The sequence below is a fragment of the Lemur catta genome, chromosome 2, assembly GCF_020740605.2.
Source record: "Lemur catta isolate mLemCat1 chromosome 2, mLemCat1.pri, whole genome shotgun sequence".
NCBI lineage: Eukaryota > Metazoa > Chordata > Mammalia > Primates > Lemuridae > Lemur > Lemur catta.
In genome coordinates this window covers 14,983,315-14,999,326 of record NC_059129.1, presented here as the reverse complement: position 1 = coordinate 14,999,326, position 16,012 = coordinate 14,983,315, and the positions used below count along the sequence as shown (strand labels likewise).

The 16,012-nt window shown below is 49.5% G+C and overlaps 1 protein-coding gene across 1 annotated transcript in view; it reads left to right on the top strand.

Moving 5' to 3' along the window:
• Positions 1–12,760, top strand: part of COG7 (component of oligomeric golgi complex 7) — a 47,934-nt gene extending 35,174 nt beyond the window's left edge. Inside the window, exons 14-17 of the mRNA XM_045542785.1 lie at positions 1,626–1,709; positions 6,046–6,160; positions 10,808–10,951; positions 12,348–12,760. Coding sequence (XP_045398741.1) covers positions 1,626–1,709; positions 6,046–6,160; positions 10,808–10,951; positions 12,348–12,514 — 510 coding nt within the window. The 3' untranslated portion in view covers positions 12,515–12,760. The remainder of the gene's footprint in view (positions 1–1,625; positions 1,710–6,045; positions 6,161–10,807; positions 10,952–12,347) is intronic.
• Positions 12,761–16,012: the final 3,252 nt, after the last annotated feature.

The window sequence follows — 16,012 nt, the reverse complement described above, 5'->3', positions numbered from 1 at the left end:
ACGTGTGTGTGCATTGGGGGAAGAGGGAGGAGAGAGAACAAGACGGAAAGTGTGAGGGTATGCAGAGTGGGAGTGTGTCAGAGGGTCTTGCTTCCCCAAGTAGCTTCTGGAGAGCAAGGACCATGTCTTATATTTCTCTGTATCTTCTCTACAAAGCCTAGCATGAAACACTGTACATCATGGTACTTGGTAAATGTGGATGATCAGTGTATTCCTTCTCAGTGGGTTGGGAGTTAGCTGGAAAAAAAGTAGGGTATTTTAAGTGAAAGAGGATTCTCCAGCTCTTTGCGATTCTGTGGGGTGGTGAAGAACAAAGAGTCTAGAAATCTGTAGGGGCAGGGTGGTGGGATTGGTGGAAGAAAACTCATCTATAGCATGAGACTGAATGGAGTTGGTGCTAGAGAGCATGGAGAGGCCCGCTGAGACTTAGCCTGGGCAGGAAGCCCAGGGGTGGACATGGTCATTCCATTCCCGGAATGCTACTTAAAGGATCAAGCAACCGGATCGGGCATCAGGTGGCTGCAGACAGCAGCTACAGCATGACCTCAGGAGTCACTCCCGGAGTTCAGCCAGAAAGGGCCTTGTTTTGCCAGCCTGGGTTTAGGGTGGCTCAGGTTGGAATTAAGAAAGTAGATTTCTGGCTGGGCGCGGTGTCTCACGCCTGTAATCCTAGCACTCTAGGAGGCAAGGTGGGTGGATCGCTCGAGGTCAGGAGTTCGAGACCAGCCTGAGCAAGAGTGAGACCCCGTCTCTACTAAAAATAGAAAGAAATTATCTGGCCAACTAAAAATATATATAGAAAAAATTAGCCGGGCATGGTGGCGCATGCCCGTAGTCCCAGCTACTGGGGAGGCTGAGGCAGTAGGATCGCTTAAGCCCAGGAGTTTGAGGTTGCTGTGAGCTAGGCTGACGCCACGGCACTCACTCTAGCTGGGCAACAGAGCGAGACTCTGTCTCAAAAAAAAAGAAAGTAGATTTCTGTGTGAAGGTGTGCCACCCTCAAGTCTGTAAGCACATGTGTGTACAGCAACGCTGAAGACTTTTCCACTTTAAATGTCAAGAAACACATGTTGGTGCTGAGGTTCTCCTCAGACAGAGGGATCACAGGGAGGACAAAGGGGCAGCTGTGGGGGTCTGGGAGCTCCATCCCAGGATAAGGGATTGGCATGGGGTATCTGGAAGACCAGAGGGAGCCCTGTTCTCTTCAGAGTGCTAAAGGCCCAAGAATTAGTGAGACTGCCTGCATCCAGCATCTTCTTACATGGTAGCCCCACCACATAGAGAAACTCAGACGGGAAAATATCTGACTGTCTCCAATCACATTCTCAGCGAGATAAACAAAGGGATTGGCTTCTACCCCAAAGTTCAGCTGAGAAGGTGGCAGTTCGTGTTTTGTGGATCTGCAGGAATGCAGAGAGAGAGAAACTATGACTTTCTCTATGGTGGGCTTCAAGATGAAGAATTAGAGAAGTCCCTGGCCTGCTGAGGGGTGGTGGTCCCAGAGGTCAACTCCTACCAAAGTGCTATCTGGGGGGAAGGCCCCCTCCTTTGTGTGTTTTCACGGGGTGCTTCCCTGGCTACCTGGTTGCTGGGGTGTTGATTGCTTCCTCTCCTTCCTCTCCTAGAGCTGGAACACGGCCGGCATCGGAGAAACGCTCACGGACGACCTGCCCGCCTTTAGTCTCACCCCTCTTGAGTACATCAGCAACGTAAGAGCTTCTGTGTGCTTCTGTGGGTGGTCAAGCATTTCAGACCTCACTTTGTCTTTTAATCCTGGCCCTTCTAGGTAAAGTAGTTGTTTCCCCATCAGTGCTGTCCAGACCTCTGCTTCTGGGGAGTCTGCGTCCAGATCCTGGACCACAAGGAAATGCAATAGAGCCGCATGGCCATGGCTCGCCCCTTTCCCACCTCTCCCAGTGTGAGACGTGGCCAGTACCTGACAGCATCAGAGCTGCCAGTCCAGTAGGAAATTCTGAATTAGGAAGTCAGGCAGAAGGTGGCCAAATTCCTCTCTGTGACTCTTTAGAACAGCAGTGTGTATATTGTTCTAAATTCAAATTCAGCAAACCTTTAGTGGGCACCGACAATGTGCTCAGGGTGTATGCTGAATGCATTCATGTTTAACTTCACAGCAACAAACAAGTCTCTCTCACTATCTTTTTTTTTTTTTTTTTTCAAAGAAACAAGGTCTCACTCTGGAGTGCAGTGGCATGATCATAGCTTACTGCAGCCTTGAACTCCTGGGCTCAAGCAGTCCTCTCACCTCAGCCTCCCAAGTAGCTGGACTACAGGGATGTACCACCATACCCAGCTAATTTTTGTTATTTTTTGTAGAGACAGGATCTTACTATGCTGCCTAGGCTGGTCTTGAACTCCTGTCTTCAAGTGATCCTCCCACCTTGGCCTCCCAAAGTGCTGGGATTATAGGCATGAGCCATCACACTCAGCCAAATCTCTTAAGAAGAATTGTGGTTATAGAGGCTTAATATTAAATGAGAACAGAATAAACCCTGCAAGGGAACAAGGCCACTTGGAGTCCTTTTCTCCTTCCCCTTTCACTCCTGGGTACTAGTAGTCACCCAGACATCTGTACACGACGTTTCTTTCCATTCATTCCTGCATTCTAGCTCTGTTGCTCTTAAATGTTACATGTACAAGAAATACTATGTAGGGGTAATATACCCCTAACAACACGCACCTCACACTGTGGGAAATTTGGGGGATTTTCAAGGTGATTTCTGCCTCATGCTCTCACCTTAGAATCCAACCCCTATGTAAGTTGTGAGTCTACTATAGTAGATATAAAGGGATTTTATTCCATTTATTTATTTATTTTTAAAAGTTTCTCTTGCTTTTCTTTATTTTTTTAATTTTTAAATTTTATTTATTTTTTATTCAATAGATTTGGGAGGTACAAGTGTTTTTTTGGTTTTGTTTTTACATGGATGAATTGTATAGTGGTGAAGCCAGGGCTTTTAGTGTACCCATTTCCCAAGGAATTTTAAAAGTAACTATTTTACAGTTGGAAGAAGTGCGAGGCAGCCCCATGGGCAAGCATTGAGAAGGCTGGCACTCTGCTCTCTGTTTGTCTGGAGCAGCGTCAAGTCCGAAATGGCAGTCATTCCCCTTCTGTTTCCCAGGGCACTACCTGATATCTTGTACCGATGAAACTGTTAAGATGTGGGTTGGTCTTCACAACCAATGGGAATAATCTCATTTTTAGAATCGAGACGACATGCATTACAGTATAAACTGATTCAGAAAATGATGTTGCCAGAAGGGACCTGAGAGGCTACTGAGTTGATTTTAAGGTTGAAGAACCTGAGGGGTAGAGAAGTGAGGAGGGCTGGGAGGAGTTTCCAGGTCCGGGCCCTTTCCTACCTGCTGTGACCCTCCTGATTGTAGACATCATTGTACCTGGAGGCTGATGAGGACCTGAACTCAGGAAAGGAGCATTTACTGAACATGTGCTGTGTGCGTGGACAGTGCCAACCTTTGGCTGGTGCGTGAGACACTGCCTGGGCCAGATCGTGGCTGTGAGACCAGGGCAGTCGCCTCTTGCACAGGCAAACGCCGAGGCCCTGGGCAGCGGGTGTGGGGCTGGGAAGAAGCAGCCATCATCCTGCGGCTGCTCTGCTAGAACACCAGGTGCTTTCCATGCATGGCACGCAGTGTTAATGTCATCTCACCACAGCCCTTTGAAGTAAGTTTGAGGTCACCCGCATTTCAGTGATGATGAAACCAAAGTCCTGACAGATTAAGTTGCCCAAGTTCTCACAGTGTTAGAGCCAGGACTCAAACTCAAGTCTGGCCACAACACTTTTGTCATTTTTCTCAAGTCACTGCCTTAACCCAAATAGAATTTCAAGAAGTGTTACTGAATATGGGAGAAGAGTAGACAAATATCCACAGCTGTGATGGTAAGCATCCCTTTCCTCATTGATTTCCAAAGAATAAACCTAGACAAGGCTCCTGAGAGAATCCTAGAGCCGTGGAATCCATCCAGGAACCACAGAAGGCCCTACAGTCTTAGGTCAATTGGCCGAAGTCAGAAATGCCAGATTTATTGCAATTTTGTGCCTAAATGACATTTTGCCTTGTTGGTTAGTGCCCTTATCCACACAGAACCATGTGAGCATTATATAGGGATGAAATATGAAAAAGTGTTTTGAAAATGTAAAAACAACATATATGCAAAGTATTAGAATGACAGTGATTTATATCTAGTAAAACTGGGGTCTGATGATTGAGCCGAAAAGTTATGGCTGCAGATGAAAGGTATACCAAACATAGGAATATGCCTTAGTTTTTTGTATATAGTAGATGTTCAGCAACAGCTTGTTGAGTGAAATTAGAATGAAGAAATTCCAACATCAGAAATCAACATCTTTGGCCGGGCACGGTGGCTCACGCCTGTAATCCTAGCCCTCTGGGAGGCCGAGGCGGGTGGATCGCTCCAGGTCAGGAGTTCAAGACCAGCCTGAGTGAGACCTCGTCTCTACTAAAAAAATGGAAATAAATTATCTGGACAACTAAAAATATATAGAGAAAAAAAAAAATTAGCCGGGCATGGTGGCACATGCCTGTAGTCCCAGCTACTCGGGAGGCTGAGGCAGTAGGATTGCTTAAGCCCAGGAGTTTGAGGTTGCTGTGAGCTGGGCTGACGCCACGGCACTCACTCTAGCCTGGGCAACAGAGTGAGACTCTGTCTCAAAAAAAAAAAAAAAAGAAATCAGCATCTTTGTCTTTCCCCAATTTTGGGGAAAAATTATGAGTTTATTGCCATTTTCAAGCTGAAAATGCACAGTGGTGGTTGTTATTAGTGAGGTAAGTGGCCACTTGCCTGGTTCGAATGAAAGACTGTACAGAGTAAATGAAAGGAAAAAAATGCTGATTTAATTTATTTTATATCTGTATACCTCATTAGAGGGAGACCAAACTAATAATTTTTTTGTTAGCACAATGGGCTGTTGGATGTTTAGACTTAGTACAGCCAGACCACATTAAATGTTTAGACACAAAGACGTGATCATCTTATAGTTCTCTGGGTTGGGTAGATTTTGGAGTCCGTGTTTACCTCGGGACACCACACTCTGAAAGGGACCTGCGGTCATGTAGGTGTGCATGAGGCCAGATTGAGAAAATCTTACTTTGAGAGTCCTCTTACTTTTATCTTGTAACATTAAGTATTAGTGAGATGAATGTTACGGAATGAATATGTAGCCAAAACCAAAAAAAAAGCAACAGTGGGCTCAAAGACTTTTTTAAAAAAATAATGTTTTTGCAACCTTAAAAATCAACCTAATTTTGAAACAAAACATATACTTACCTTAAAGCATAAAACAGTTATGAGTTGTAATAGAAATAGGTGTCTAAAATACACCTGTGATGATGTCACATGCATGTCAGACAAATACGTGACAAATACTGTATTAATTGTGGGATTGTCCTAAATGTCTTTTTACCCTACCTTTTGCAATTCCCCACCAGCCAAAGTTTTTTCAAGAGTTTGTATTATGAAAACAATACAGTTTTCTCTCCAAATTAATTTATAATTATAAATGGCTTTTTGCAAACAAGATTCCTTTCCTGCACTGGTTAAATCATCTAGAAAGGAGAGACCGGCTCCAAATCCAAAAGACAGGATTTGAATTCTTGTTTGGCCACACACTTATTGACATTAGCATCTTACTGGGTTTTTTTGTCTATGAACGATAATAATCATATTTACACAGTGCTTCAAATTTTACAAAGCACTTTAGTATCTGTTACCTCATTTGAGGAAGAGATTGTATTGAATGCATTCCAAAAATATTGGGGCCATTACTGAGAAGGATGAATCTATAATCTATATGCAAACTGCCAATGATTTTTTTTTTCAAGATACTACCATCATCAATATTGCCACATGCTGGAAAGATCAGACTTGGGGTGGCCCCAGGTCTAGCAATTTTGTCTCTACCATTTGCCTTCACACAAATGTACCATAGGAAGTAATTACCTGTATGCATAGTATCAGGCTAACAGTGCTTTCTTTTGTTTCAGATTGGGCAGTATATCATGTCCCTCCCCCTGAATCTTGAACCATTTGTGACTCAGGAGGACTCCGCCTTGGAGCTGGCATTGCACGCCGGAAAGCTCCCGTTTCCTCCTGAGAAAGGTGAGGAAGGACCAGGGAGTCAGTGGACTCAATGTGATTTACATGTTGTTTTTAACACCCACACCTCTCAACACACACCTCTCTCCGAGCTCCCACTGAAATAGCTGTCAAAATATAAAATAGGTACTAAGAAAGATCAAGGCCTACCTCTTGTACCCTCTGAGGAACTTCTGCAGGACAGAGTCCTGGCCAGAGTCCCTGACTCAGGGAAAGAGCTGTCCTAACTTAGTTTCGTGGTATGCAGAGTAGTCCTGGGGAGGAGGCCAGAGATTCCCCGCAGTGAGCTCCACCAGCGCCCCTCAGCTGGGGAGGCAGTGGCAAGAGGGCCTGGGATCGTAGGCGCTGGGTAGCAGAAGCAAACTTACCAGGCAAGGGTCCCGCTGGCCTCACTTTCTCTCTGCTGCCCCCTGTGTAGGTCACATGCCATCAGTGACACCTTATAAGAACAGTTTTGCCAGTGAGGTTAAAAACAAACTCTAAAGCAAAGAGGTAACATATCCTGTCTGATGTCTCTGGCTATAGCTTGCTCTGGACCCCCCCAAGATTCTTGGATCGCCAAACTGACAAGGCAAAGATACAATAAGTTAAAATTTTTTATTTTTCTCATTATTTGGGCCTGACAGATTTGAACAGGAACCACACACTCACTGATCAAAAATCATCTTAATTCCTGATGTGTATTGTAAGCCTGCCTCTCTGTAGGGTTGAGCAAAGGGGAAAAAAATCACTTGATATGTAAAAGATTCAGCACTTCAAAAGGGAGTTAACTACACTAAAGATAAAATCATATTAAAAGGTTAAAAATCAAGGGATGCTGAAAAGCATCCCCCGTAAATGCAAATAAAAAGAAAGCCAGATGACTGCATTACTGGTGGATAAAGTCTAATTTAAATCAAAGATAGTAATCGGGGCCAAGCAGGGCACTTCTGAGGCCTGAGCTGTAGTCAGGGCTCCTTGAACCGGCTTGGGACTGAGAGAGGGCAGTGGGGGCGGGAGGAAGGTTGAATGGGAGTGGGAGAGACAGGAGTTGGGGATAAGAGAAACAGCAGATGGGGGTACCGAGTGCAAGATGATGAGGACAGGAGGTGAGGATACGAGGTGAGAGCAAGGATGGAGGAGTCGACTGGGGGCTGAACATGGATGGGGGCCCCAGAGGCAGGAGGGAGGAGGGCCGAAGGGGACCCCAGATTGGAGAAGAGGAGGCCACTTTGTTCCAGTGTAGGAGCAGAGTAGGGGCATCTCCCGTGTGGGGACGAGCTAAAAGGTCTTCCCCGGGCAAGGCCATGACCAGACTGGGCCCCAGGACGTGTTGCCCTCAGAGAACGAGTTGCCCTTTGGGCGACCCAGGCCTGTGCCCAGACCCTCTCTACCTGAGAGGGGGCTGTGCACTTCCTTTGAATTCTCTCTCCTGCCCATCTGTCCACCTGCCTCCACCCTCCCACGAGTCACTAAGAAGTTCCCCCAGGGTGTGCGCTTAACCGTTAGACTGATACAAGCAATCAACATCCACATAGTTTGCCACAAGAAACAAACATCGTGCTTAGAAACCTGACTTTAACAACTTGCCGTGATTCCCCACCTCCACCCCATAGGTGAAACATCTATAATATTTCAATAATATCAGCCAGGAAAATTTAAAATACAAATTTTCCATTTATACACTGGTCCTACCCAGTGGACAAAGGAATGTCAAATCTACCCACATTGCCAGCAAAAAGTAGGCGAAGTAGGCACAGCTAGCATTTAGCTGTGATACCAAAACTTCCAGAAACCTGAAAACAAGCAATGGAATTAAGACAATACCCACAGTTACAGATTCTCCTCTGCCACAGAGACACATCCTTTGGACCACAGGGCAATGTCTGTATCCACAAAACCGTAAGTCTGTGTTCCTTGGGCTTCTGCTGCCAAAGTTCAGCCAGGAGACGTGTCAGGGTTAGGTGTCTGCAGTTTGCTCTATATTTGTTTTCTCAATCCCTACTCCTTGGTACGTGTAGCTTACCAAGCTTGGAGCAAGGAGCAGGGCACGTTGCTGCTAAGTCCTTACAGAGTGACACAATGTCGGGGTAACGCTCATGGTCCTTCACTAAGCCTGAGGATTACTTGTGTTGGATCTTTGGAACCTACGTATGCCAGGAAAAAAGAATGAAGCTGTTTGAGTCCAATTTCATGTACTTTGCATGCAGCACCCTGCATATAACAAATAGGTTTATAAAAGAGTTAAAAATCAAGCCAAGGTTGGGAAACAAGAAATCAGAGACAAGAGGTGTTGGGAGGCAGCTCGAGGTCACAGACCAGGAAAGGATAGGGAAGCTGATGCACAGTCTGGGGATGCCTTTCTCACAGAGTGTTGCCTCGTTCAAGGGGGTGCCCTGCTGCTCCTTTCTTGCGGGTCCTGTGGGGAGCTGATCCCCGAGGCAAGGGAACTCCCAGCACCAGCCTAACCTCCCATCTTTCCATCTGCCCTGGTCTCCTGCTCAACACCAACTTAATTCTCTCTCACTTATTCCTTTCCTGCCCCAGGCTGCTCTTTGCTTTCCATCTATGAAGGTCTGAGAGTGTGAGCTACCTGCACCAGATGATAATGAGCAGAGCTGAGTAGCTCCTGCAGGGCACACTCGACCCTAAGGCTCACTGAAGCCCTTGCAAGGGGAATGATTATTTCAAATCTTGTTAATGGTTATCCATGGTGAGTCAGCTGATAAAGACCAGCACACAGGGCCCCACATGTGAACTTGACTTTTAGGATAGTCTGTTGGTAAGTGGAGGCAGGACCGTAGCAGAGAGATAAAGTCATGGTGTTATGAAGGCCAGTTCTTGACTCTGCACAGTAGCCAGTTTCTCTTTCTGTGGGAATGATCCCCATCCCCGCTGGCTGGGAGGGAGTACGCAGTCATGGTGTCCAGCGGAAGTGTCCTGAGAAACTCATGGAGTGTCCTGAGACAGCCTTGTGGAGATGCTCCGTGTGTGTACACTCACCTTTGTGTGTGTGATTTTGCACATGCATGTGTGCATCTGCATGTGTGTGCATGTGTGGCTGCTGGCACACTCCTGGAGGTGTGCGTACATGAACAGCTGTGTGTATGCACACGAGTGTGACTTCATATATGAGTGTGACATCATGTGTGTGTGTGACTGTGAGTGCACGCGTGGGCGTTTGTGTTGGGAGCAGGTCCATGGTGGTCCCTGGCATCACCACCTCCTGATATCTGCCCAATACAGGAGGCGATGAGCTATTTCTGGTGTCTCCTGCGTTTGCATTAAATATTCATCAGTGAGCGAATTTTGGGTGCTGGTTAATATCTTTGCATCACAGCTGTACTCCTAGGTTCCTCCAAAGTTTTGGTTGGCTCCCAGAAAAATGTACCTCCTGATATGTAAATCATGTAGTTTCTCTAAACTTTTAAAATCTATGTGTGAAACTGTATCAAGTGGGATAACTCTGTGCCTTTCTGCCTGGTAGCTCAAAGTACTTGAAGAAAATCAGTTGTTTTCTGTCATTGGAGCCTTTCAGAAATTTTTCCAAAGTGATGCGTGCCTGTTACGTTCAGCCTTCTACCAAACAGTCAGAGTCAGCAGGAAGGAGGGTTCTCTCCCAACCCAGCTGCGCCCCCCAGAGCTGTGTTTCTGGCCACGTGACAACTAGTCCCGTTGTCAGTTTCCAGCCTGGAAACCGAGATTACACACTATTATCCTTGGGCTCCTTTATCACCAAGCACTGTTTTGTTTTTTTTTTTAACCTTCTCATTTACATTTGTTGTACAGATGCTATATCGATAGCAAGGTCACAACTTGAAAAAAAAAACATAACACACGAGTACTTCCATTTTCCCATGTGCCCTCTGGCTCTGCTCTCTATGCAGATGGTATTTTGCACGGAACTGTACAGTCCATATTATTATTTTCAGCAGTAGTGGCAGCAGTAGTAGGATTTCCCTCATCTTCTGAGCGTATTCTTCTTCACTGCCGGGCCTCATACTTTGGTTTAACGTTGCTCCCATTTCTCTATTTCCCACCGCTCCCTATACACCCACTTACCCCTCCGCATGGTCATTCTAGCACTGGTAGCTGCCACATGTCACACACTAAGTGTGTGTCGGCCCCATGCCCAGGGTGTCATGGGCATTCTCTAGCTTAATTTCCACAGTGGCCCTGTAAAGCCAGGGCTGCTCTTACCTCTCCATTTTACAGGTGGAAAACAGGGATGTTAGGCGACACTCCTCTGCTTAGTGGGGAAGCCGGCCGTGAACCCAAGTCTCCATTCTAATGTGGCGTCTGTGTCTTGACTATTGCCACTCAGCCTCCTGGTTGCAGGCAGACATCCTCCTGCCCCAGGGCGCCTGCTCGCTTGGGGGCCGTCCTTCCTATCTGCAGAAATCCCAGCCTGCCTGGCTGCACTCAGTTCCCAGGCCCTTGGGGACTCTCAAGTTGCTAACCTGATTGCTTCCTTTTCTGAATCCTCATTTTCCTTGGATAATACCAGTTGACCTAAGATTTAATTTTCTGTTTCCTGGGTTTCTCATGGGGACCGTAAGATCCCTGGCATATTTGTGCACACAGCACCTACCGTGGGCTGGGTCACCCAGAGGGGTGCCTTTGTCCTGAGCAGATTCTGTGTTTCCTTGGTGACCTTCTTTCCCTTTTCAGGGGACGACTTGCCTGAGCTGGACAACATGGCCGACAACTGGCTGGGCTCCATCGCCAGAGCCACCATGCAGACCTACTGCGAAGTGATCCTCCAGATCCCCGAGCTGACCCCGCACTCCGCCAAGCAGCTGGCCACTGACATCGGTGGGTCCCCACAGGACAGGAAGTGGGGGGGACAGCTCTTGCCTGCTGCATCTGCCACTCCCCTTTTGCCCTGCAGAAATCGCATCCCCTTCTCCCCTGAACTTCTGCTCCGGGTTTGGCTGTGAAGCTGGTTCAAACTGCAGGTTCTCCAGGCCCCACCCTGAGATTCTGACTTAGCAAGTCTGGGCTGAAGCCCGGACATCTGTGCTTTGGGAAAGGTCCCGGGGGTTCTGATGGGCTGCCGAGGTTGAGAACCACTGAGAGGAGCTTCAGTGAGGGGAAGGGAAGTGACTGACGCAGCCTGGCCCCGCCTGGTTCCATATACATCAGAACCATCAGCCAGTGTTTCATGAGCTCTCACTGTGTACCAGGCATGCCAGGCGCTCAACCCAGCGTTCCCACCCGTCCTCTCCTGCAGTCCCAGCTCCCCTGTGAGGTAGGCAGTCTCCTCTCCACCGTACCTGTAAGGAAACAGGCAGGGGGAAGTTGTGTAACATGGCCACTCAGCAAAGATTGCTCTGTGGTCTCCATCAGAAGAGCATCCTGCCTCCCAAGTGCGAGGGTGTGTACCCATGCTCCTGCCTGCCCTCGCCACTGGAGGCCTCACGCCCAGCTGTGCGCTGCAGGTGACAGGGAGTCCTGCAGTCATTCCATCGACTTGCCTGTTCTTCAGTGCAGGCGGCTCGTGGGGTGGTCAGGAGAAAGGGAGGAGAAGCCTTAAAGATCGGCTCCCAGTGACGAGGAGGACTGGGAGAGGGCCTCCAACGCCTCCCTCGGGTTGGGGGTGTGGCTGCCCAGGAGGGAGGCAGGGAGGGCAGCACCCATTGATCGATCACCTAGGACACACTGGGTGCTTTCGTGTCCATCGTCCCATTTGACCCCCTAACCACGCTGCCCCATCGGTGTTGACAGGGAGGGGTTCTGATGGGAAGTCTTGGCAGCTGCTCAGACAAGCATAGCTGTGTGTCATGGCCCTTGGGCTTTTCCACGTGGTCAGTGGGATACACGGGGACACTGTGGGCAATTGGGAACCCAGGAGTCCCCAAGACAGAGCTTTGAGTGAGGTCAGCTTGTCTTCCGACTGGTGCTGGAGGGGTGTGTGCATGTGAGTGTGTGTGTGTGTGCGCGTGCAGGTGTGTGTGTGTTGGTGGGGATGATGTTGGTTAGTCTTCTATTAAATTAGAATTGCCAGACTCAGGTCACACTCAGTCTGGTTTGACCCTGTTAGAAGAACCCTCTGAGTAAAGCTTCGCCCACTGCCTGAGCACAGAGCAGGCCCCCGGTGTCTGGGGACTTGGCGGGGCAGCTTCTCTGTTTCTCAGTTCGGGGTTGGGGGGAGCTTCTGGGGCTCTGTCTTGCTTGTGCTGAGTCTGTGTTCCGTCTCCGCCCTGCACAGACTATCTGATCAATGTGATGGACGCCCTGGGCCTGCAGCCGTCCCGCACCCTCCAGAACATCGTGACGCTCCTGAAGGCCAGGCCTGAGGATTATAGGCAGGCCAGCAAAGGCCTTCCCCATCGCCTGGTCTCCACAGTGGCCAGCATGCGGGGTGTGAGTTACTGATGCCGCCACGCACCCGACTGCCGAGGTCAGGGCTGGTGTTCTGCAGTCACGGGACTCACCAGCACGGATTCCTGCTAAAACTGCCAGGGACCGGGCAGAATTTGTTTTAAAAAGACTTGGTTCATTTGTATAATCAAAAAAAGATTGTAAATTAGAGATATATTATTTATCAGAGGGGACTTTTTAGATAATTTTTTAATACGATGTGATCTTGAAAATGGAATGAATAAATACTGTGAAAAGAGAGAAGGCTGTTTCCCTCCCTCCCCCTTCAGTGAGCGTCTGAGTGCTTCCCGCGGGCAGTGCCGTGTGCGCCGGGGAGGTGGCCATGGCGGAGGCGGCTGACACTCCGTGGGAAAGGAGGGAGGGAGAGAAAGGCAAACCGAAAGGACGATTTCCGACGTAAGTGCTGGGGGAAAAGAGGGTGTCAAGGGTGGGAGATGGCACTGGACACGGGGGGGACAGCCCCAAGACCTACAGAGAGCTGAAGAGGAGTATCCGGGCCGAGGGTGTAGTGTAGACCGGGCCCTGAGGGACGTCCAAGGTCAGCCATGTCCAAGGTCAGCAGGGGACTGGAGAGGCGCGGGTGATGCGGAGGGAAGTAGGACATAGGGTCAGGGAGGATGTTGGGGGCTGGATCACATGGGGTCTTGTAGGCTGTGGTAAGGATTTTGGCTTTCACTTTTTTCCTTTTTTAAAATTTAGGGGGTGATGTGAGTTTCTTCCATTTTTTTTTTGTTGTTGTTAACAGCTTCTGTATCTGTTAGGATTATATTTGTCTGTAAGTAATGGACTAACGTGATGTGAGTGACTTAAACAAATAGGAATTAATTTCTCTCAAGAACAAGATGTACAAGGGTGGAGCCTGCAGGCACCGATTTAGTGGCTGGACAGAGTCAGAACCAGGACCGGCCTCTCTGCGATCTTGGCCTTTTTCCCACACGTGGACACCTCATCGTCACAGGTGACCCTGCAGCTGCAGGTATCGCATCCAGGTGCAGGGAAGGAGGGGGGAGGGATGGCAGAGCAGCCATTCTGTCCCTCCTGTCAGGTGAGCAGTGGCCGACCTGCTCCTGGGCCTCACTCGCCACTTCCCGGTCACCAGGCGTCCCCCAGCTGCAAGGGAGGTGGGGCAGCTGGGCACAGGATTGGCTTCTGCCGACGTTTCTCAGCCTCAGCGCCAGTGACATTTTGGGCGGATCAGCTCTTTGTCGTGCACTGCGGTGTTGAGCAGTACCCCTGGCCTCCACCCACCAGGTGCCAGGAGTATTTTCCTAGTTGTGACAACCACAGATGTCTCTGGAAATTTCCTGAGGGGCAAATTCACCTCCAGTTGGGAATCACTGGCTTAGACCAATTAGGATTTATTGTCTGGGCTGGGCTTACTGCTGGCCTGAACAAAAGTGGGTTTTTGTTAGCGAGGAAGAGAGGAATGACAACAGTGTCTGTCCTGGGTCGTCCTGGGAAATGAGCCCTTCCTGGGGCTCAGGCTGGGCTGAGCTCTGCCCCTCTCTGGGCTCCTGGCCAGTGCGGAGAGGTTTAGGGGTCACTCAACTACCACATGGCAGGGCTGGGGTTCGGAGCGAGCCTGGTGACCGTGGCGTATGTACCCCTGACCAATTGCTGGGCAGCTTTCCTCGTGTGGGGCTCGGGAGGCATGTGGGGGGACACCTAGTCCCAGTGGGGGGCTCAGCCTGCCCATGCCAGCCCCCTAGAGTGGCCCTGCCATGCCCGTGGCTTCTCTTGAACCAGCCCTGCCAGGCTGCCAGAGCCACTGTCCCCCTGGGTCTGTCTCCACAGGGCTTCCCGCACATTCTGTCCTCACAACCTTGGGATCAGTTCGGCTGGCCCTGACAGAGCATCAGCCTCAAACCCGCACCAAGAAAAATATTTTGGTTTCTCATGTGGTGGATCACGGACTGTTCCTGGCAGGGTTTGAGCCTGGCTCTTGCCTTGCAGAAGTGAGAGCCAGAAAACAGAAGGTGACACTGCGCCACCGCTTTAAAGTGGAAACTCTTTGTGGTGAGCTCTGTGCCCATGTGTGTGAGAGCCGCTGGGCCTTGGAGTGGGACAGGCTCAGGCTTGATTCACAGCTCTGCCACCTCCCAGCGTGTGACCTTGGGAAAGTCACTTCACCCGTCTGAGACTGAGTTCCTGATCTGAAAACTGAGGTCATAGTGATACCTAACTCCTCAGGCCATTTGAGGAGTCGTTGAGATACAGAGGAGGTTGCGGCGCGTACGCGGTGTTAATTTCACAGTCCTCCATCATCAGCAACTCACCTTCCCTTTAGGGATGGAGGTGGGAGTTACAGAATGAAATTTTCTGAGCAATTTGGGCCCTGCCTACCTAAGTTTTGAGCCCTAAAAGGCTCTCCAGGGGCCCCAGGGTAGGAACAGGACAGCATTTCTCTCCTCTAGATCCAGAGGGGAGAGGGATGCACAGCTGACTCAGGGCCTGGTTTTAGCCAGAGGCTGTGATTCCGCAGCCTGGCCGTCACTGCCCTGCAAGAGCAGGGACACCAAGCTGATGCTGCCATCAGCCCGATCCTGGTCTCCCATGAACAGAACCTGTCACCTGCCCTCTATAGGTCCCCTGGGGTTAGCTGGGCAGCATCTGCCTCCATCCCCAGCCGCCATGACCACAATCCAAATGAGCCTCATTGCTGGGCCTTTTGCTGGGATGCAAGGAAGAGCTTTGTTCCCCCCCGGAGTGCCATGTGGAGGGGACGGAGCTGGCACTGTGGGAGGAAATTGATGCTGGGGAAGAACAGCACGTGGAGAGAAGCTACTGGAGAGGGACGGCAACTCAGGGACACCAGATCTAGGGGAGCCCCATGTGCAGCCACGTCTGAGACCCCTGCACGTGTGCTACAAAAGCCAACGAATTCCCTTTGTGGCTGAAGCCTGTTCAAATCGACATGTGACTGAAGAGCTCACAAAGGAGCTAGTCAGATAATAATGCCCCACGGCTTCAGATGAGACAATAGATACGAAGGCTCCCAGCTCCTGTGAGGCTGCGGTCCCCAACCCCTGGGCTGTGGACTGGAACCGGTCCATGGAGAAATGGTCTTCCATGAAGCTTAGGAACCAGGGGGTTGCACAGAAGGAGGTGAGCGGCAGGGGAGCAAGGGAAACCTCATCTGTATTTACAGCTGCTCCCCATCACTGGCACCACTGCCTGAGCTCCGCCTCACCCCCTCCCCACCAGTGGAAATATTGTCTTCCATGAAACTGGTCCCTGGTGCCAAAAAGGTTGGGGACTGCTGCTGGAAGCGACTGGTATGGTTATGACCATTGGTACCAAGAGGGTGAGGCTGAGGTCTCAGCTTTGTTACCTTACTTCACCTTCCTAAACCTCAGTTTACTTACCTGTACAATGGAATGATGCTATTTCTCAGTGGTTATGAGAATGAAATGAAATATGACTTATAAAGTGCTTCGCCTGGTGCCTGGCACATGGTAAGTGCTTGATACAATGTAGCCATTGTTTAGTAAC